Raw genomic sequence first — 22,448 nt, forward strand, 5'->3', positions numbered from 1 at the left:
TTCTTTTTTTTTTTTTTTTTTTTTCTTTTTTTTCTTTTTTTAATCTGGAAAAAAATATCCCTGCTTGTAACTGATGCTCTTGAAGAGCAGCCTGAAAATCAGGCCAGCTGATCTGAGGGAAGCTCAGAAGCCATTGGAGTAAGAATTCTTCCTTGATTGCTCTGCTGGGGTCAGAATAACACGGTCTATTACTGAGTGCTGTTTAGTGAAAAATCAAGTTATACTAAATTATTCTAATTTATCATATTACACTTCAGATTTTATTGTCAACTTCTATTCCAAAGGCTTCTCCCTCACCAGTTATACTAAGTGAAGCAAACATTTAGACCTCTTAAGGTTGACATGAGGAATATTATAAACTGCTGTGACTAGACAAGAAACATAATGAGATATTGTACTTGTAGTCACAGCGTGAATTAAATTATGGAAACTATGTAGGCTTCCCTACAGCCCAGAAACAGATCCACTGTCATCTGAAGTCCTCTATAGCCATCCACAGAGGAATCCTTCCTGGCAGCATATATAGGTTTGCTGGGTTCTGGAGGGTGCCTACGATCTCAGACATGTGGCCATCTGCAAAAAGGAGCATTCATTTAATGGCCAACAGAAAGGTCAACTTTCTGCCTACAGTGAAAATACAACCAAACAAATCCATCTATAGAAAACAACTGATAATATTTTTCTATGTTTCATAGCAGTGCTGACAAATTTTGCCACAGAGAACAGTTTTGTTGATTTTGGCGGTGCTCCTTGACCATCAAGAAAGTAGCTATTACAGTAATCCTTGGTGATGATTTATTAAAGGGTGGTTGCTTTAATATTTTGACATTCAGTAGTTAAAATAGTGAGAAAAGCAGGGGAGTGCACTCCTTGCAACTGCAGGAATCATATAGGATTGCGGTGCATTGCTCATATCCACCTACATGGTTGTTAATGCAGGCATCTTAGCATAGAGCTCTGACAATTTCTTGAACAAGAAACCAGAACAAGCTCCCAGATGAAAGTCAGGAAGCAATAATTACACATTTCAAATAGTCCTAGGTAAGGTTACAGAAGTAATTTGGAACACACAGAGTTGTGGACTTTGGGTTTTCTTTTATATATTTATTTATAAATATATTTATGCATATGTGTGTGTATATATATGTATTCTATCACATGCCTGACAGCTACTCAAGGAAATCTTATTACATTAAGCTGAATTCTGTTAGAACAGGGAGGAATATCAGTCTTTATATTTTACAAAAAAAATATTTGTAAGACTGCTGCATCACATCTTTAAAAATGACTTTTATTCTGAAAGTGCCAAAACCCATTAACTTTTCATGAGACTTCTCAAAACAGGATTTAAACTTTTCAATCCAATTGCAACATGTTTTATTTGAATGCACACACTGAAACATAAAATGATGAAAAATAATTATTCCTGGAAGGTATTAAAAAGTTGATCCATATGCATAAATTGAATTAAGGCTCTGGCAAAGGTGCATTACAAGCAAACAGATGCAGTATAAACATTTCATACTCCTCTAGCATCCACTGCCAAGGTCTTCTAATGGTTTAAAATCAGTTCAGACTGTTGCTGTAAGATAGCCTGCCTGTACTCGATTACACTCTCACAAATATTGGGAGGTTAAAAAAATTGTTGGGAGTGCAAAAGTGAGTGGTTGAGGAAAGTTAGAAAGAGAAGGTCAGGACTGAAGGTCGTGAAGACTGCAGGAGCATCAGCCCCAGGGACTGGCTGTTCAAATGCATGAGCAATGAAGAGAAACCTTAGGGGAACTTAGCTGCCAAGAAGTCTAAAGGCATTTCAACAGCACATTTGTGAAGAGTAATTGTGTAAAGACTTATAAACTGACCAAATTGGGCAGGTTTTCTGGGGATTAGCAAAAGACATGGCCTTGCCATGAAAACCATTTCTCTGCCAGGCTTGATGTTCTGCTACAACGCATAGTTTTCCTAATGGAATAAATGTTACAACGTTTCTTGGATATTAATGTTGTTAAATAACAACAACAACCACACGGAAGCAGTTCTCCAACATGGAAAATTTCAATACTTACATAGAGCAAAGCTAGCTGCGGTGAAAATCAAGGTGTCAAACTAGGAGGGATGAGGCAACCCAGTAGTGGTTGGTGTTACATCCTCCACCCACAGCATGGACATGTAAGTGTGTATGTGTTTTCTTGCTGCGCCAGCTACAAATCAGCACTGACACCTCACTTCCCAGGGAGAACTGTGCCCTTGCAGTAGATAGCCACAGCAACCAAAAAAAAATAATGGAAAAGCATATCAGAGCAGGAGTTTCCTGGTTAATGCTTCCTTGGAAAGGCAGTCAGAGATTGTGACCGAAAAACAACAAAGCCCTTCTTTGAGGGCTCTGGGTTGCCAGTTCTCCCTCCTGGTGCTCAGCCCAGCAGCACCTGTTCTCCCACCTAAGCCTCTCTGTGGAGGCTGCCTCCCTGGGACACCGCCCTGGCTTCCTCTGGGCAAGAGGACACTAAGAAGACCACAAAGGGGGCATCAAGCAGCAGCCCTGCTGTGGACAGGCACCAAGCCCTCCCCTCCCCATCATCTTCTCCCCTATGATGGACAATGAGCATCTCTGCTCAGATCCCAAGCTGATCTCAGGCTGTCAAGATGTGTGAGCTGGGCCTCAGCATGATATGTAGGAGGGGATGCCCATCTTGTGGCTAGGGGTGAGGTCTTGATGTGGATAGTGGTGATATGGCTGTGCCAAGAAGCTCCCAAACACTGAATTTAAGTAAAGTGATGGTCTGTTTGTGAAGAACATGTTAAAGAATCCAATGTAACTTTTTACCTTCAGTCTGAGATTTGTATAGGGTGCATGTAGCTCCTAGTAGTAAATGCAGGAGGAGTTTGATGCTCCTAAGATAAGGAGATCTATCCACATTTTGCTCAATTGGCAAAATGGCTAATTTTGGCATCTTTGGCGTCCTTCTCTCTAGCACATCCTCTACAAATCATGTCTGGAGTGGCAACTAAGTGAAGAAGAAGAAGAAGGATGCCTGGAAACCATATGCAGCTATGGACTGAATCAATAAGGAAAAAGGAGAGAAAAAGCATGGACAGCCTAGGTAGCTGATGGATCACATGCTCTGCAAATCCTGACTAGCTTGAGTGAAAGCAACCAAAGAAAGCTAAGGAAACTCACAATATTTTAGATTTTCTAAATACAACATTTTTATTTTGTTTTATTTGAAACAATTTTCCCTTAAGGAGTGTCCTTTCATTTTAATTTGCAGAAGGCTGACTACTCATCCCATTAAAATTTTTTCCTTTTGCTGGAAAGAATTTATTTTTTTTGGCTAGTCCAAACCAGTCTTTTCCCCTCTCAACCATGCTTTAGTATAACTTTCCCTCACCGTTTCAGGGCATGACCCACCCCAATACCTGATGGGTGTTTAGAATAAGATTTCTCCAATGGACAGATTTTCCCATAGTTGTTCTCTTTTATTATTTTTGCTGGATGACCTGATCCGATCTGACACGGTGGTTTGTGTGCTTTGGGAACATAGGCGTCATGTTCTCTCAAGTGCCCAGGCTGTGCCCTCAGATGACACGAAGCAGAATTGGTGGCTAACTTGAGCAAAAGCTCCACCACCATGAGGTCCTGCTGCAGTGAGCCAGGTGAGTCACGAGGCTGGTTCCCCGGTACTAGCAGGCAACGCCTGCCACAGATGGTTAGTTCAAAGGACTTGGTAGACTATGTATGTATTCCAGGTGGCTCAGAAATCTTTCTAAGGGCTTCATGACAACCTGGAGGTCTGTGGTAAAAGACACAGCCTTGCAGCTGCTGTGTGCTATTTGAGGGAGATTTCAGAGCACGAGGAGGGCAGAGCCTGTGCTGGGCAGAGGAAGAGGCAGAGGTTGTGAGTGTCAGCAAGGGAAGATTTGGGTTAGACTTCAGCAAAACACTTTGTACCAATTCAGTCCTGCTACAGATCGCTGAGGAAGGTGAGGATCCCTTTCAGGACAGTCTTTAAGAATGTCTGTCAGATGATGCAGTTGCTTCACCTTGGAGTTGGATGGCCTCCTACAGTCCTGACCAGACTATTTTCTGTATTTTTACCATAGATCACAAAACATTTATTAGGTGTTTCTTCCTCTACTACCATGATTTATTGACAGAAAGCACTTCCGAGACAATTTTCAACCATTTCCTTTAAAACAGCATTCCCTGGCTGTTGCACAAAGCACTCTTAGCCTCCCGATGGAGGAAAAAAAATAGCAGCTGGCACAGCAATCTGGAAAACCTAATTACACATCCAAGATATCATCCACAGGCACTAGAGACTCTAGGAAATTATAGGGACTATGGACATCTTCTGAAACAATGACTTTCGAAGTGTTTGGCTGGATCATGATTTTACACCTCATCTTTCTAACCACCACAGACTAGTCTGGGGGCCACTTTACCAGTTTTTGGGAGCACATCTGTCCCACCCAAGCTCAACTCTAACCTGCTGTCTACATAGAGATGCTACAAAAGCTTGCATTTATTAGCAGATCTTGGAAACCCATGGGGACCTGTGAGTGCCAGCGATGCAGAAGTGGCTGAGGAGGGGACAGATATTATGCAGTGGTTGGTGCAGGCAGAGCACTGCTGTTGGCTGCAGCCCTGAGAGCCTTGCAGGGGCGTGACAGTGTTTGGCTATTCTCACACTGGCAAAATGAATCACTCACAGTTAGCAATACATTTGTATGTATGGCTGGGATCAGGAAAAGAAGCTAGTAAATAAGACTGGGTGTGTTATGGCTAGCTGTCTTTTGTTCCATTTGATTACTTGAGCAGATAGATGACTGCTTACTTTATGCTGTTAGGCATGTTTGTTATACATAAGGATTCATGGACTTTTAGATGTTATCTGTTTTTTTTTTTTTTTTTTTTTTTTTTTTTTTTAACTTGCTAGAATTGTACTATTAATTAATATCCTGACAATCTGCTTAATGGGGAATGAAAATATTAGAGAATACCAAGACTCCAGGCAAATGCATTGCCCTTTCTATTCAAAGGCAACATAAACTCCCAGAGGAGAAATATGGATAAATGAAGTGATAAACAGAATGGTAAATCTAAGTATAAGACCATACATAAAGAAATAAACTTTTATAACTTTATTGTACATGTATTACCAAAGCTGAAAATTTTCCATAGCAGTAATTTTCCTCTGGAGGAAAAAAAAGTCTTCTGTGGAGCTGTAACAACATAACAACGGCCTCTACACCTTGTTTGGAAAAGGAAAGTTTTATTGAAGTACAGAAGGACAAGTAATTTTATTCCGTGAATTACTAGAAATGCAGAAAAGTAACTATAGGCAAGTCGTGAGAACTAGCTCTTCTCAGAGCTTGTTCAGAGACATGATCTGCAGTATTTTATTCACAGAAGTCTCATACTGAACATTGCACTCAGAAACTAGCAAAATTCAGCTTTTAATGATGAGTGCTTAAGGTACTGGAAAAGAAAAAAAAAATATCAGTGGAATGAAAGAAAAAAAAAATGAGGTCACTTTGCACATAAATCTCTTCTGCTCTGTCAAGGGCTTTCAACAAAGGGGCAGCTTGGAAGGGGGACTAATCCCAGAAGAGAAGATAGTCTTCGGGAAATTAGAGTGCAGTTTGGTGTTCCCCAGGTGGGTGGAAAGTCCCATCTTCATGTACCGTAGTAGTGATAAATAGGCAAGAGCAATTGCACATAGGATCCTGGGAGTGCTCTTTAGGTTTCCTGTTATAAACAGTAGGCAGTTAAAGACAAGCAAACTTTAACCCTGAGAGTGAATTGAAGCGCTGAATGCAATTGCTAAGAAGGCTGTGAGAGTTGTCCAGCAGAGACTGTTGTCTAAACACACTGCACAACCTAGAGAAGCTATAGGAACACGGATTTAGCAGATCTGAAATATTGAGCTAGGACACTTCCCTCAAAAACATGAAGGAGATCAAATCTTTTATAGAATCATTTAGGTTGGAAAAGACCTCTAAGATCATCTAGTCCAACCTTTAACCTAGCACTGCCAAGACCACCATAAAACCACGTCACTAAGCTCTACCCCTACACATTTTTTTAAGACCTCCAGGGATGGTAATTCAACTACTTCCTAAGGCAGCCTGTTTCAATGCTTCACAACTCTTTCAGTGAAGAAATTTTTCCTAATACCCAAATTATACCTTCCCTGGCGCAACTTAAGGCCATTTTTTCTTGTCTTATCACTTGCTGCTTGGGAGAAGAGATGGATCCTTACCTTGTTATAGCCTTCTTTAGGGAGGAAAGAAATGAAAAGCAAGGGTTTCCATGGTCTTGTCTAATGCTCTGCTTAATGACTGCAGAGAAGGGAGTTGGTTAAAGGGTAGTGGAAATTACTTTTGTTCTTTTCACTGTTTCAAAAGACCAAATGCCCACCCTCCACATTTTCAGAAGGAAAACCTCCATGCTTTTCTCAAGGAGAGAGGTAAATTGGAAACAAGAACCTTCCTACAACCAAAACTTTGGTGTTTAATTCATGGTGGAAATAGACTGAGGCTTACATCTCTCTGAGCTTTCTTTTGACTCTTCTGCCCTTTGCAGGCCCTCTGAGGTCCTGTTGCCTACCAGAGCCCCAGCTGCAATCTTAGAGACACAAATGTTGCTGGACCAAAGGCTGGTGTTGTGGTGGTTGGCACCATACCATCCAAAGCCTCCACCCTGCAAATCAGGCCACATGTAATGCACCTCCTTCTGCCTATTGCTCTCTACATTGGGTGGGGTGATTTCCAAAATCACACCTAAGCAGCCCAGTGCAAACCATGGGTTCAAGTCCCTCAGGTCCATATATGGAAGGAATTTGTAATGTTAAATTATTTATCTCAAACTTCTCTTTTTGCCTTTTCTTATTTGCCTGCTTTCATTCTGAAGATCTAAGGAAGTTGCAAATGCAAATACATCCCATACCCAGAAGCAGGGAAAGTGTGTGAGGTGTGCCTCCTCTGTGCCACCCCTATGGGCATGGATTTGTCCTCTGTCTCCTGGTGCCACAGGGACACATCCAGGGCCCTGGCCAAGCACTGAGGCCAATGCAGACCCCCAGAGTGAGCTACCCCAAGGCGCTGGCAGCAGCACAGCTGTGCAGAACAAAGCTGCCCTGGGAAATGCTCAGTGACCAAAGCAAGCTGTTTCAGCTTCCTCCACTTGGGAAGGATGGGAAAGTAGGGAAGGAGAGTTATTTCACAGCAATGCCTGCACAGAGCGTGATTCATTTATTTATTCTTCTGTGAACACCCCTGCTGGATGACTAAGGTAGATCTGCAGACTGATGACCCAGAAATGGTTGAGATAAATTTCATACATAAGGAAAATAAAAAAGTAAGTCAAAAGACAATAACGCATATATGGTCTTTTACTTTCCCAGGTTCACTGGTTTACCTCACAGCTTGAGCCCCAGCCAACACCGAGGATTTGCTCTGGGGCTTTTTCCTACCTCTTCCCCTGTCAGGTCAGGGTAACTGAGAATAGCTGCACCTGTGACTTCTTAAATTAGCAGCACATAAGCTCTCTGTAGCCTCTGGGTCTCCTAAATGCAGGGGCCTGGGAGGCCTGTTTGTTTCCTAGTTTTTTGTCCTGGTTCCAGTTCAAGCTGCTGAGACTGAGGGCTGATGGTTTCACTTCACCTTTTCGTTCCCTCAGGTAAACTGTTTGCACCTTGCACTTGTAGGGACATGGGGATGGAAGGAGGAAGGGAAAGTGTTGGATGGAGCAAACCTGCTGCAGTGGTGTGGGCCTGCTCAGCACATCCAGCAGCACTTTTGCTCCTTGCTTGAAGGTTGGCCTGCGAGGCAGGGTGCTGTGGTGGTTTCTGAGGAAGGACTGGGTGTGTGCTGGAGGAAAAATATCTCTGGGTTTTGAAATAATCTACTTGACGCCAACCAATTAGGCTGTGGTAATACCGAGCTGATGCCCAGTTAATGCAGAGGGCTTAGGTGTTTTGTTTTACTGTTTAGACCCCGGTGACTCCCTGCCAGGCCATGTCTGCTGTGCGGGTGTTGGGTTTAGGCTGCTGTGCTGCTCTCTGCCTGTGAGCCCTGGGTGTCAGCGAGGTGCTGAGTGTGTGTGCCTGTGGTGGAGGCACTCCGGACACTTGGGGAAGCTGATGTGCCCCATGCCAGCACCATGCAGCGGGCAGGATTTTGCAGTCATAAGTACACTCAGTCTCCTGGCTGCAAAGCTCCAAATACCTCTGTTTTCTGGTATTCCTCTTGGAGCACTGGGGTTACCTTTGTTAAACAGGCGCTTTTCTTGGATGCAACTGGGCAATATTAAGCCTCAAACAGTCTGTGGCCCTGGCCCCAGACAAATTCCTTTGAGTCTTCAGTCATATAATCCTACGTACAGCATGTAGTGCGAGGTGGGAAAGTTCTCCTCTTCCCACAGCGTGCCTGTCCAGCTGGCTAGGCAGTATCTGATACAGTGGTATCATGCACTGGCCATAATACAAACAGCTAGGTTAAAACTCCAACAACCTTATCTGACCCTTTAACGGTTGTAGCCACGAGTTCCAGAGAGTAGCCCTGCATAGCTAAAAAGTCATATCTTGACTGATCTTATGCCCTTTGATTTCTCTGAATAGTTCCTCATTCCTGTACCATGATACAAGATGTAAATACAGAGGTGAATGCATATCCCTTATTATGTAGTTGGCAATATGAGGATCTTGCTTCTCCTCACCACCCTAAACAAGCCAGTCTCTGTAGCTCTTAGCTGGCTTCTTTAGCTTCCCCACTCCTGTTTTTACCCTTTTTCTGTTTTGATTCTGCCAGAAGCTGTATTCTGTGGGGCAAGTCTTGCCTTTATTCCATGCAAGGTTCATAATCCTTCACAGGGTCAAAGTGACTGAGACGTACAACGTTGTTTCCTCATGCTTTCTCTCTCCTAAATAGTTTTGGTTTGTATGTCTTATTATCTAGCACAACATAGTCATGTTTCCAAGACAAAAGCTACAAGAAATAAATATTTCACTTGCAATGTTCTTTTTAAGTGCTGAGTTTTAACAGAGCTGGGAAAGAGCTTGAGTGAGTGACCTTTTCCTGGAGGTAGACCACGCTAAGGTCTTTTTCTTTGGTGGGTGAGAGGAAACCATAAGAATGGGGACAAGTGGCTGAGAGAGCTTTACAGGGAGTGACAGCATGTGGGGGGAAGTCTTGCTTGGCAATTAAGTTTGATTGAACTTATTACTGGGGCAAAATGTGAATATTGCAAAATGAAACTTGGGAGAGCAGAGTCAGGATGGATGCACTTAGCTGGAAAGAAGGTACAAAGAATTAGGTTTGGAGGAGTCCAAGGTAATTAAACAAGTTCAATAGCCAATGACTATGGAATGCTGGAAGAGACATTTATTTACTAGGTGCAAATTGATGCCTTTAATTCATCTGGATCTGTAGTATCTGTGTTGGGAAGTGATGCTACAGGCTTTGCTTTTGCTGTGGTAATAATCTCTAGATGTGCAGAAAACCAAGACTCATATTTACACATACTGTGATGGAAGGGGTATTTACCTCATCTTTTCCAAGACTCAGAATCCTCTCTGATAATATAACTGGTGCTGTGTCCAAAAGAAACAGAAGAGAGAGAACAACTTGCATAACATAGGAATGAGCCATAGTACAAGGGATTCTTGTTCTGTGGGAGTGCTCTACAGTCAGTAGAGAACTGAGAGAGGATTGCACCGCGAGTTTCCTCCTTCTCAAGAAAACATGTTATGTTTGTTAGCTACCAAGTCTTTCCCACTTTTGCCCTAATGAATTTCTTGTGCAAAGTTGAAAGATTCAGTGGGGTGACTGTAGACAGATCCCTTTCAAAAGGCTGTACAGCTTAGTAACTGTTGAGACATGTAGGTTTAAGCCTCCATAAGGATTAGAACCTGCCTTGCTGCATCACTTATCTGTGCTCTGACTGCTGTGGGAAGGGAGCTATGATGTTCTCCTCCCCTCCTCACCTTCCAGCCATGCTCTCTGAGAGCAGATTTATTGCCTCAAAGTCTTTCATGCCAAACAGCCCCATTCTGTGAACACAGGGGCACGAGCCAAACAGCTTGGTGGTCTCTGAACTGGAGATCTCTGGACTAATCTGAGGGTGCCATCCTGGTAGCTTTGCAGTCTACAGAGCAAAAACTGAGTGCCCCTCTGTGCCATATATATGTGTTCACACACTCATGCATCTTTCTTTCCACCCCTTTCTCTGCCTCCTCTTTTTCCATTTGGTTCTGCTTTGCATTTTATTTGCAATGTGTTGTCCTGTTGTGAGTATTGCTCATGCATGTTGAGTTAAGGTTCCCTGAGGAGTCTGTCTGGCATTGAAAAATTAAAACGAACTTTTTTGTTTTTGCACTCTCAAAGTCCTTTATTATAAGCTGGGGTTTTTGCTCCAGGGTAGTAGGATGTTGGGAAGAGCTGAAATATGGCACTGCTAAGAATCAATTAACAAAAAACTGCACTAGTACCCAACTGTGTGCTGATTGCCCCACCCCAAAAAGCAAATGTGTTTGCAGTTTGGGTCATAAGTGAAATAAGCATGTTGAATCTCATTCCAACATGTCACTCTCCTACTGACTTTCTTCGTCAACTTGGTGCTTTCTTCTAGATTGTGAAATTTGCCCTGTTGAGAACTGGGCAAAATATGTATGGAAACAGCAGCTTCCTCCCTGCCTGAAAATTAGGGGATGAGGGTCTTGCAAGTACCAAAGCAGTTTATTTCAGTGTTTACATTTGAAGGATGGCAACAAGGGAACTTCAGTGCTACTCACAAGGAGGAAGGTCATGCCTCTTATTAAGGCTATGAGTCACGTTTATTATAAAATATATGAGGGATTTGAATCTATCCTCTACCTGATATGGAGACCTGAAACATGTCTTGCACATCCCAGGCTTTCTTTTCCTCTACGTGTCTCTATAGCACTAGCTTTGTTTCCATGTTTATTTAAGTGGCTCATGAACTACACTGAAGAATGGACTCTGATTCTGGTTATAGGGTAATGTGAATTTGGGAAAATACCAGCCCCTCTTCTGTTGAATTCCTTTGCAAGTCCAATGGATATGGTAAAGGTTGGATGCGTTGTCAGCCTGGAGGTTAGTAAGCAGCTTCTGAGGTCTGTTGGATTAAAAACATGAAGTGAGGAATATCATCAAGTGAGGAATCTGCTCTGTGTAACCTAAGGAGTTGTCTTTTGTGACCTCTCCTGATGTTTGCAAGCCATACTTTCTGTCCTTGGTTATCACTACACTTTGGCTGGGAGAAAACAGATCTTGTTTTCACTACAGAGTGTCCATCTCCACAGCACCTAGCCCTTAATGGCAGGTAAGAGATGAAAAGCATGGGAGGTGCTTCCTTCCCTTCTCCCTGAGTCCAATTCTGCTTACCCAAAAGTTGCTCTGATTCTGGCTGATGGCACGGTGTAGGCTTGCAGCACTCACCCTTCCCTCCACAGGGTGAAATTCACACCCTTGTAAAAGTTCTTGATAGCTTTGTGGCACAAAAATATGTGATATAAACACAAAGGGCAGTCTTTAATGTAAAGTTGTAAAACATACACAGGGCCCATCCCACTTTGCCTCTCAGTGTTTTTCCTCTAGCTCCTGGGGGCAGCTGCACAGCATCAGGAAAAACTACATAGAAATCCCTTCTGAAATGGAGCCCTTTTGCAGTTAGTCTGCGGGAAGATGAAGCTCTGTCCCATGAGGAAAGAAGTTCCTATAAATAGGTAGTATAGTTGGGCAGCAACCCCGTGTGACACAGTAACGGCTCAGCAGCATTTTCTTTTTGCCTCACCTATTAAACATGAGCATGCCCATGCCTGAGGAAGGGCCAAGATGCTGCAGCAGCAAAAGCCTTGGGCTCTGCCCTCAGCTTGTGTAACACTAGGGAAAGCTTCCTTCTCTGACAGCCAGGAAAGCCCGGGCTCAGGCACACATTTGTGGCAACTGTTTTTCTGCTGTGGACGTGAGTGTACCACTTGGTTTTCTGCTGATCAGACCAGCTCTTGGGTTGCAAAAGTGCAAGACATTGTATGGGTTGTCCTTGTATGTTATAAAGTCACTTGTGCATGGTTGAGGCAAGCTTCTGTGGTCTGTATTTCATTTCACTTTGCAGCGACAGGAAGAGTCACAAACTCCTTGGCTTACCTGTGGCAACTGAGATCTCCCAGTACAGGTCTTGGTCTACTCCTGCCACATGTAGCTGCCATTACAGCAGGAGGTCCTTGAGCCCCCTCTGCCTGCTCCTGGCCCTTCGTGTTGGAGCAGGGCTGCAGGCAGTGCTCAGAGTGACCTGGTTCATACCAGGCAGCCTGCTCAATGTGCCTCTGAAACCTGCCAGATGGGAGCAGATCGGACGTGGGGCTGGGACTTGTTTTTTTCCATCTCTTTGTGCAGCTGCTGGTGGAACGCGTTTCCCAAGCCCCCTATCTGCAGGCCCGTTTGTTTTTCCTCCTCTAAGTCTTTCATTTGTATGGCAAGATGGAGAACAATGGGGAGCAATGGTCTGAAACTGAGCAAAGCGAGGGAAAAACTAGGCTAGACGTCAGTAGCAGTTTCATAACTGATGGAAACAACTATGGGAGCATTTGCCCCTGGGAAGAAGCTGAATCTTTTTCATTGGATTCAAATGAGACAATGCAGAGGAGGAGAGCGCTATTAAAATTAGAGGCAGGGGGAGCGGTGGGGAAAGGGATTTGCTGGCATGTCCTGGGCCAGAGGAGCTCTCACAGTCCATCCTGCCTGTTAACTTGGTACAGATTGAAGACTTGATTATAGGGTATTTCCTGTTAGAGAGGCTTCAGCATATCGTCTTATTCACGTTTACAAGGTCAAATGAAGGGATTCTGATTTATTACAACCTCAGGCTCTGCCTAATGTTTTGGTGGGGGGGGGAATGTCTGGAAGGAACAGATTGCTGAGAAGAAGCTGGTATGAGCATTTAAGCTGGGCACTAGTTGACATTTGCAGTGTACAAAATGAGAGCTTTGTCAAAGCTGACCTGAATTTCATCTGTGGCCAGCGACCTGCACCTGGTCAAGTTACAGTGCAAAAGCTTGTACAGTGCTACTGTGTAGCTGCTGAGCCCTGATAGCTCTATTTAAAGCCTGTGCTTATGAAGCTACTGGAATAACACGATGGGTATGGTGGTGACTGTGCCCCCCTCTGGCACCCAGATTTTTAGACTTGGATTTTGTCCAGGTTTTTGGTCTAAATGTGTAATAGAATAAAATGGGAATTGCCCTTGGATAACCTCGGCAAACAGAATGTGTCTTCATGGCCACAGCTTCATTAATGGATTCATAAATGCTGCATTTTGTGGCAGGGCCTGGCTTCTCTAGAGGTGCCCATGGAGCTCATCCAGGGCTGGGATCCACTGAGTCCACCTGGGAGCCTTGCCTGCTTCCTCCTGTGAAGTGGTTACCCCTGTACCTCTTTGCCTCAACTCTGAGGTGCATGCCCTGTCCCAACAGAAGTGTCTCCATGGGTTGTCTGCTCTGGTGCTTTTCTTATTCTAGACACTCCAGGGATAATGAACATCAATAGTAACAAATAAAAGCAGATGCTACAGAGTGAAGATCATTTATGACCTACTTTTCCTGCAACATATAGGTTTTAGTACATGAACTAATCATTCTCTGTATGGTTTAGTTTCTTCTCTAGTGTATCTTCTCCTGCAGCAGGAAACTGGAGTGCCTGAGCGTGGGAGGAAGGGAAAGTAGCCTTCTGCAGATGAGGACATGGGCTGACAGATTTATAAGCTGCTAAAGTAGTTTAGCAATATGCTGTGAAAGAGATTCATGCTGTAGGGTTAGTCTTTCTTACACTGGTGTCCGCGCTTTTCCCCTTTTGTTACAGAAAGCTGAAGACAAGATTGAAGGAAATGCTCAAGCTTCAGCCTGGCTTCTTCTGCCTTACTCCTACCCATTTCTTGGACCTGACAGTGCTCTGCAATCTCAAAGCACGGTAGAAAGTGGTATTTAACAAAGACAACTAATTCCTCCTTTAAAACACAGTTCACTAATTAACTTCCGGCCAAGACAATTCTTAATACAAAAGACTGTAAGAACTAAGTGAACAGAAATTTTCTTGGGTGAACCAGTTTGTGGGATAGGAAATTTCAAGGGATTTTTGTTTTCAGGAGATGAGGCTCTTGTTAAGAACCCACAACAGTGCTAGCTCCAGGATGGCTATAATCACACAACACTATTCAATACCATCCTTGCATAGCAGCTCAAAGGTAGAGCGAGAGACTGGCCTGTGCTTCACTGAGGCTGCTCAGCTGAGGCAGAAGGGATGTAAATGTGCTTATGTTGTGTTAGGGCATGAATTAGTTGTACGGGTACCAGCAGATACATTGGTCAGAGAAAAACAGGCTTCACTTCATTCCACAGTAATGGACATTTATATGCACACACTCTTAAAGTCCAGTTAGTTCCCTATTTCTAAATTTCACTTGAGTTGTGAAACAGATCAATACCACTTTACATCTACTGAGGCAAAAAATCTCATTTCAAATTCAATGCTGAATGTGCCATTGAATTAAGATGGTTTGGCTTGCATGAGTGAGCCTGTTTTCAAGAGAAATATTCAATTTTATCAGTTATCAATTTTGGAACTTAGATGCTTACGGAGCTGAAGTCTCTTGAGCCAAAACCCTAGACTCATCAGCTTAAATAGGCATGCTCTTCAGTGGCAATAACAAACTGACAAGACAACAAGAGGTAAATTTCATGTTTTTAATGCTGATTTGAACAGTCTCCCATAAAACCAAAGCACCAAACGTTGGGTCTCTTTCAACCAAGTGTAATGACGCTGAGTTAGGAACCTGCCTGGACACACTTTGTTTTCAGTATTCATCGCTGAAGGGGTACTCTGGATGGTCACGCCACCTGTGGAGAGGTCAGATTGAACAAGTAAGTTTCTCAGGTGAAGCAGATTATATCATCACTCAGGCAGTTGTGCTGTGCCAAGCAAACCTCTTCTGTTTCCTGCAGAATATAGGCAGCCTTCATGGAAGGTTATTCTGCTGAGTCAGATGCTGTTTGCTCTGCATAATGTTCCCTGCAGGAAGTAAACCCATGCAGCTATGGAGAGGACAGTGAAGGACCACTTTTTTTCAGGTCTACAGATCATGTGCCTTAAGGACAGATGGAGCAAGAAACAACAAGAGTGTGGAGGTTAGTCATTCTTACTCTATTTGTGGATTTAACTCATGTTACTGGAAGTGTTGTAGGGAACGGGTATGTTCCCATTATGTGCATGTTATGGAATGGGAGGATGACTTTGTTTGGATGTCCAGAAATACCCTCAGATAAAATGGCTATAGTTAGAGTGAAGGTGGAGACACCAGACTGTACTGCTTTGGTTTATACACATAGAACTGGCACAAACAGGTCTAGGTCTGGTTGGTCCTTTCTCCAAGTGGCTGCCGTATCCAGCTAAAACCCACTAGCTCAGCCAAGGTGTAGATATGCTGCCAGGTTAATAGCACCAGTGATGTACAGCTTACAAAGAAGCTTTGGGGTGATACAGTTCAGGAAAGAAAGGGATGTTCATAGCTGCATGTTATCAAAGACAGAGATGCTTCAGGCTCTGGTTTTAAAAACTCAAGGAAGATGCATGATTCAGGAGCATTATAAAAGGCAAGAGGCAAATTCCCAGGGTAAACTGCAGGTGAAAAGTAGCACTTGTCCATTAATGGCAGAGTGTTGACTACATGTGGGTTGTGTGGGGTGTGTGTGTGGCGTGTTTTGTTTTTGTTTTTGTTTTTTTTTGAGAAGATGGTGCTAAACCACAAGTCCTGGCTTGACAAACATTTTCCATTAGCAAAACCAAGAATTTCTGAAGAACTCTCTCAGGTGCACCATGGCAGCTGGCTGCCTTGCCTTACAGCAGAGCACAACAAATACTGGCATTTATCCCAGCTGTGAATCGTTCCAATTTGGGAAGGATACATTTCACAATATTGAAGCTAACTGACTGGAATACATCAAACATTTTGAATTGGTTGTGTCAAAACATTTCATTCTGATATTCAGCCAAGCTGAAGTGTTTACACATTAACAGATTGAGATGGTTCAAAAAAACAAGCCACAACACTTTGGTATGTTTGGTTTTGGTATAATTTGACAATCTCTAAGCCATCAGTGTCATAATCTATACTTTCTATCTATGGAGCATGCTTTCTAATCAGATCACACATGTTCAAAGGTCTGAGTCTTCTTGTGTACCAAAATGATTCACCCAAAGGAGATAATGTAGCTTGGAATAAATGGTAAAGAAGAATGTTCATAGCAGAGACTTGGAGTACAAGATAAATCCAGCAGACAGATTACTGTAAAACTTGCCAGAACAGTACTTTTAGATTTCCCAAAAGAAGAAACCATTTCAGACTGAGTTCTTGAAAAAATATGAGTAATCCAGAAAAATAGCAGTTTTGTGCTCAGATGTTTAACTTGCTAGCTCATTCCAATTAATGGAATATTATGTTTCTATGGGCTTATATCATCAGAACAACAGATTCGGATGATGTACTCACAACAACTGATAACTGGAATAACCACAGGAAATCTGGACTTTTCTATTCCCTGACATCTGCATTGCAGCAGTGGAAGGTTTTCCACAAAGTTGGCTAACCACAGAAGTCTCTCTGTATGATGGTTTAACCTTTCAGATACCTGTTGTTGCATAAAATAAGACATCCCTCTAGACTAGTAGATCAGTTCATCTGTTGCAGTGCCAACTCCAGGCACTTCAGTGCAAGAACACACTTGCAGGTAGATATGGGTTTACTTGCTCCTTACATGTCAACATCATTTTTCCAAGAAGTTATTTTTTTAAGTTGAGGCCATACTGTATTTAAGCATTTTCCCCGAACATGGCACTTGTGTAATAAATGGAGCTGTCAATGTCCATCCCATACATCCTGCTTTCCTTGTCCTCAATGGCCTTTTATGACTAAACTTAGTCTAATGAAGCAAAACATTTCATTTATTAGTTTTGGATTAGTAGCCTAGAAAGTTATCCTGTGGGCATTTACATTCGTTAATTTTGCTTCTGGAAAAGGCTCTCACATTTGCACCAAGGTTACTTCTTATGTATATCCTCACTAACAAAGTTTAAATGATGCTATAGCTCAACTTGGCTATGAAAAAACAATTTCCAGTACCAAAACATATGTAAGAATCTGCTAGGCCTCTTGTGAGAAGCCTTCTGGAACTGAGTACTGCTAATTGATGGAAGGCTGTTTTAAGAAACTAAAGCTTCAGAGCACATTGCTGAGCTTAAATGTGAAAGATGAACTCCATTATGATGCTTTTAACTTTGTTCATATTTCCTATCATATTTAGTCAGCACAGTAAGTGGTTTATTTGTTCCTTTGCAAAATTCCCCCGATCTTTTGAGTGATAGTCAACATTTTAGAGTGCTATTGATGCAGCTGTCCTGCTTTTCATTATCATTAGTGCTTGAGCACACTACAGTTTGGCAAGATGCAGATAATCCAAGGTAACAGGAGAAACACATGGAAAAGAATCCCCTTGGCTACACACTGAGTGCCCTGAAAAGGGGAAAGCATAGAGTTTGGCCATAAATTGTAGATGCCCTTGAGTTGAAGGGAAAACAAATGGCCTCATTCTCCAGAGAAGATGTTGGGTCAGCCTGAGCCTTCTTGGGTAGTGCAGCCTTCAGGTGAAGAAAAACTGTGTTGGGTTTTAAGCTTTAGATCCCAAACATCAAGAGACCAAGCTTTGTTAATTCTCAGAAAAGATAAATGAGGAAGTGGTCTAGCAGTCAGACGAGCTGCATGGCTTTCTGCTTTCCATATAAGAAGGTAGAACTCGACATGGCAGCAGGCAAGGGAGGTTGCTGAAGAAGTTGGCCTCAGGGAAGGCCAAAACAATTTCTGATTGTCTGTGGTTTTAATAGGAAGTTGGTTAGGCAAATTATGTTCTGACCAAACCCTATTAAGGGAGATGGAGCAGAGCTCTCCTTAAACTAGTCCTGTGGTTTCTTATAGGATTGCTCTTAATTATTATTCTTCTGCATGTCATTTTGGGACAAATTGCCTCTGGAGATACTAGGGTTGCAATCCATAAGCAGTAGCACTTGAGCAACAACATGACTCACTAAGCACTGAGAGAGAAGGTGTGAAGGAGGGGAAAGACAAGAAAGTGTTCTTATTTGAATTTAAGCTCTGCTATCAACACTGGTATTTAGACATCACAACATATAGTGGAAGGTGCTTAAGGAGGTGGTGCAGAGGTGGAGTAGCCAGATACAGTCATCTTTATCTAGGTGGGCATTTGACATCTGAGTTGTAAGCACATGTTGCACACTTCTTTGCAAATGGCTCAGGCGTCTATTTGGGCTGCATGAAATAGCTCCTATATCCAAGTTTTACTTTAATATTCATATTTGTGTAGACAACCTTATCTTAAAAGTGATTTTTAAAAAAATATCTCTGAAAAGACAGGAGCGTTCTGGGAGGATATAGGATTCCTCCTGGACTTACATTAAAAGTTCCACATAACGAACGTTTTTGTTCAGTGCTGCAATTTCCTTCATCTCTTCGTCAGTGAGGGAGAAGTCAAAGATCTAATGGAAGGAGAAGTTCGGAGTAAGTTAACAGTTCTTGTCACAGGCAATATTAATATGTTCCATGTTTCAGAAGTCCAGAAAAAATCTTTCCCTTCTTTTCCCCCCCCCTGCACAATCTCCTCTCCCCCAAATCTACACTTCCTTGTGTTTATAGGGAAGTCTTGAGGACATGAATAAGTTCAGTCACGTTCAATTACACTCTTCCAAGAAGAGAAAGGCAGTCTGGTAAGTACCAGGCCATTGGCTTTAGAGGTGGTACATTCGCAGGGAAAGTGTATAGCAGTGGGGGTACTGAGTGCTGCAAGGGATACAGGTAAAAAAATGTTCATCTTATTTAGGGTGGTGGTGGTGGTCAAGCCATCTGCTTTCTGGTGGAGTATTATGAGCATTCCTGGCACACCCATATGCAGCACCTTCTCTTCACCAACAAACTGGGGCAGAAGATGGGGCAGAAAAAATCAGTCATCCCAACACCTACTGCCAGCAATGTTGGTCTGCTGACCTATCAAATTACTTCATCTCCCTTGTGCTGTTCAGTGCAGCAATGGGTACTCTGGGGAACACTGCCAGCTGGAACTTTATCCACTTCAGAGGATTACAAGGCACCAAAATTTCTTCTCTATTCTTCTGTTATTGCCGTATCTTTGTACCATGAAGTGACGGGGAGAAAAAGAATCGAATGTGGCAAAGCTTGACATTGGTCAAGCTTTGTGTCTATAGAAGAAAATATGAAAACTGCCTTCCTCAGGAGCCAAGACAATGCAAATGGATTCATGTGTGCAGTATTAGAGTGCAAATGTACCTGGAAATTCTCTTTGATGCGTTGTGGATTGAAGCTTTTTGGGATGACCACCACCCCTCGCTGGATGCTGAAACGCAAAGCAACCTGTGCAGCTGTCTTGTTGTACTTTCTGCCAATGGCATTCAGCACAGGGTCCTTCAGTAAAGGAGGGGAGGACACATTTACCCTGGAAAAGAATTGGGAAAAGAAAAAAAAATCTCCCTATTTTTAATGTCAAAACATACAGGACCTACTCATTCATGGACAGAACATTGCAGCTTTTTGGCAAATAGTGTGAAGGACAGCAGAGCAGCTTTGACACTTAGGAAGCTGTCTATGATAGTCCTCTATCCTATGTGATGTCCTAACATTGACTTAGTTTCTACTTCCTCAGCATTCCCAGCTACAGACATTTGCTTTCTGGCAGAGGAGACCTCCCACACAGACCAACTGGCACTTCTTGATGACAGCATGCAGCAGGAGTGTTGCAAGTTTACATTCACAACTGCGATATTTAGACACTCAAGTTCAAAACTACTGTGAAAAGTGGGGACACGCATTTTACACAGAATGAGCAGTGGAGACCTCTTATTCTTTTTCTGGACAATGGCTCTGCTATTTGAGGCTAGCAGGGGACTTACCATGTCTCATCCCTTGAGGTTCCCAGTGGGCTGTACCCAACAATAACAATGTCATGTTGCCTGCAAAATTCTAAGAGTTTGGGTTGGGTGAAATAGGGATGGCATTCGACCTACAAGAGTAAGATAGAAAGAATGATTAATCAATAGGACCAGATATGGAACCAAACAGTGTCCTAATATTTGTAAGTGTTGCAGACTAGGGATGACTTCTCAGCTTTCAGGAAAGGATACATATTAAAGAATAGGGAAATTCAGTCTGTGGTTACAGTTCTAATGGTATACTGCTGGGTGGTGATGGATTTTTATTTATGTATTTATTTATTGGTGGGCAGCAGATCAATGTCTATGATTGCGGTTTGGCTGTAGAGCATTTGTATTGGTCCCAGTGGAAAGGTGGCAACAAGTAGGGGATGGAGGTGAGGGAGGCTGACTAGAGATTTAGGCTGAGAAGGCAACTCATCTCCTGTGGGTCAGATCATTGCTTCTCTGTCTTTTGCATTCAGGACAACTTCAACTTGCATTTAGGCTGTAAATGTCTTTTTTAGGGGAAGTGTTGGCATGAGCTTTTCCAGGAAGAAAGGTGAGGGGGAATATGTAAAAGCTGAGATCTCAACAACGGTTATGACCTTGTTATGAGTTCTGCCCTCCCACACTGCAAATACTGTGCCTCGTTCCCTTACAGGCAGGAATATTCTGGCTATGTTTTTGGACTCTGGGAAAGGGATGTCTACAAGGTGATGGAGCAACCTCTGTATACAGTTTGAAGCTAACTGGCACACCTACGCTTGCTGGCCAGCTGCCCTAAGCTGGGCTTAATCTTTTGTACAATTTCCCTTGACCCATAAGGCAGCAATGCACAGTGCAGTCCTAGGGGCACTCCACAACCTGCAGCTGCATTTTGTATTCACTGGGAATGTTAGTACCAGTGAAGGGTGCTGGAATCTCCTCTCTCAGGCTGTTCTGCTGTGCAGGCCAAAGGCAGAAATGAAGGCTATGGCCAGCTTCTGTGCTGTGTCCTGTGCCAATCCCAGTCCTCCAGACCACGTGCGGAGGGTGAGAAGTTGGGCCCAGATGGTTTCTGGCCTCTTCTCTGATACCGCTAACATAGATGTTCATCTGTGCCAGATGAGTCAGAAGAGTTTCCCAGTGACTTCTAGGAAATGCAGTGAGCTGCCAAATGCCAGTCAAAGATACTGGGCGATTGAATGGGTCACTGCTGCCTACCACCATCTCTGAGCCTAGCTACTGTGACTTAACCCAGATATCCCTATCAACCTCGTGGGCTTGTTCAGCTCCAGTTGGTTGCTTATCTGTGTTTTCCTTTCATTTTTTTTTTTTTTTTTTTTTTTTTCTCCAACTCTTCCTGAAAGCCTTAGGGGAAAGGCAGAAGAGACAATCTATGGGAAACTTAGAAGTTACCTCTAATGGCTGTAAATCTCAGGAAGCTTAGAGTGACTCAGGATCTCTGATGCTTAGGGTTATTTAGGTTTGGTGTCAGCTGATGTAGATGTAGCTTCTTTGAGGACTGGTTAGCCCTGAATGATTTGTCTTGCGAACTTTTTGGATGTGAAGTAAGGTACGTGGCAGAGATTTAAAATCTGCCTTGACTCAGCATTCAACCTTGTCAAGGAGCTTGGCACAGAGGGGTGTTTTATAGTCCTGGAGCAGGAACTGAGAAGAGCGATAGTTCCAGCACCTTCAAGTGTTTATCTTTAGCTTAGATAGGATGAACAGTATTTTGAAGCTAGAAATATGTGACAGTATAGAGGGCAGCAGCTATGGCAAAGCATGTATCACCCTTCTGCATGTGCCATCTTAAGCCATGTCTTGCCTCCGTGTTCCCTGCTGGACAGTGGTGCTGCGGTGGGCACTGCCCTCGGCTTGCTGTCATACCTGGTTGCTGACAGGTTTGTGCTTGAGTCCTGGCTTGTTCAGGATCATCTCCAGCTGTCTGCGGTTGAAATTGGATACTCCAATAGACTTTGCCAAGCCTGCATCTTTGCATGCTTCCATAGCCTGCAAAGACAACAAAGGCTGGTTGGAGTACCAAGTGTTGGCTTTGTTCCTTGCAGCACGTGTTTTAGAGAGGTGGAAGCCAGTCAGTTCTTGAGACTGCTGGAAAACCCTTGCAACAGCACAGCTATCAGCTCTGTTACGCAAGGGATGGTGCTATCCCGCTATTTAAACTCCATTCCCATGTAGACCCACTTTTCAGACCAAACACTAATGTTTTCCTCTGAGGGTAGAATTTGTCTGGAAAGCAGACAGATTAATCTGATGTATAGATATTCATGTCACATGTTTGCTTTCAGAGAGTTTTGCTTAGTTGCACTGCTTTAGCACTGTCTTAAAGCTGGAGAAGGGAGAGCAAACAAAACATACTCATTTCCTGATCATTTTATGAGAGT

At 43.1% G+C, this 22,448-nt stretch overlaps 1 protein-coding gene and 2 long non-coding RNA genes across 4 annotated transcripts in view; 2 read left to right on the forward strand and 1 right to left on the reverse strand.

Annotated features, from left to right (window-relative positions):
* LOC311439741 overlaps nucleotides 1-14,630 on the forward strand; it is a 33,466-nt gene extending 18,836 nt beyond the window's left edge. Inside the window, exons 4-5 of the long non-coding RNA XR_014694963.1 lie at nucleotides 2,970-3,651; nucleotides 13,876-14,630. This is a non-coding gene — a long non-coding RNA (uncharacterized lncRNA). The remainder of the gene's footprint in view (nucleotides 1-2,969; nucleotides 3,652-13,875) is intronic.
* Nucleotides 14,631-14,742: 112 nt separating this feature from the next.
* The window catches only part of AKR1D1 (aldo-keto reductase family 1 member D1), a 33,861-nt gene continuing 26,155 nt past the window's right edge, over nucleotides 14,743-22,448 (reverse strand). Inside the window, exons 5-9 of the mRNA XM_084525351.1 lie at nucleotides 21,934-22,056; nucleotides 20,041-20,150; nucleotides 19,421-19,586; nucleotides 18,533-18,615; nucleotides 14,743-14,909 (exon numbers count right to left, since the gene is read on the reverse strand). Of these exons, the coding sequence (XP_084381477.1) occupies nucleotides 14,867-14,909; nucleotides 18,533-18,615; nucleotides 19,421-19,586; nucleotides 20,041-20,150; nucleotides 21,934-22,056 (525 nt within the window). The 3' untranslated portion in view covers nucleotides 14,743-14,866. The remainder of the gene's footprint in view (nucleotides 14,910-18,532; nucleotides 18,616-19,420; nucleotides 19,587-20,040; nucleotides 20,151-21,933; nucleotides 22,057-22,448) is intronic.
* The window catches only part of LOC311439773, a 59,949-nt gene continuing 52,418 nt past the window's right edge, over nucleotides 14,918-22,448 (forward strand). For both annotated transcript variants that reach the window (XR_014694985.1, XR_014694986.1), the window contains exon 1: nucleotides 14,918-15,197. This is a non-coding gene — a long non-coding RNA (uncharacterized lncRNA). The remainder of the gene's footprint in view (nucleotides 15,198-22,448) is intronic.

This window comes from Aythya ferina (assembly GCF_964211825.1).
Source record: "Aythya ferina genome assembly, chromosome: 1".
Lineage (NCBI taxonomy): Eukaryota > Metazoa > Chordata > Aves > Anseriformes > Anatidae > Aythya > Aythya ferina.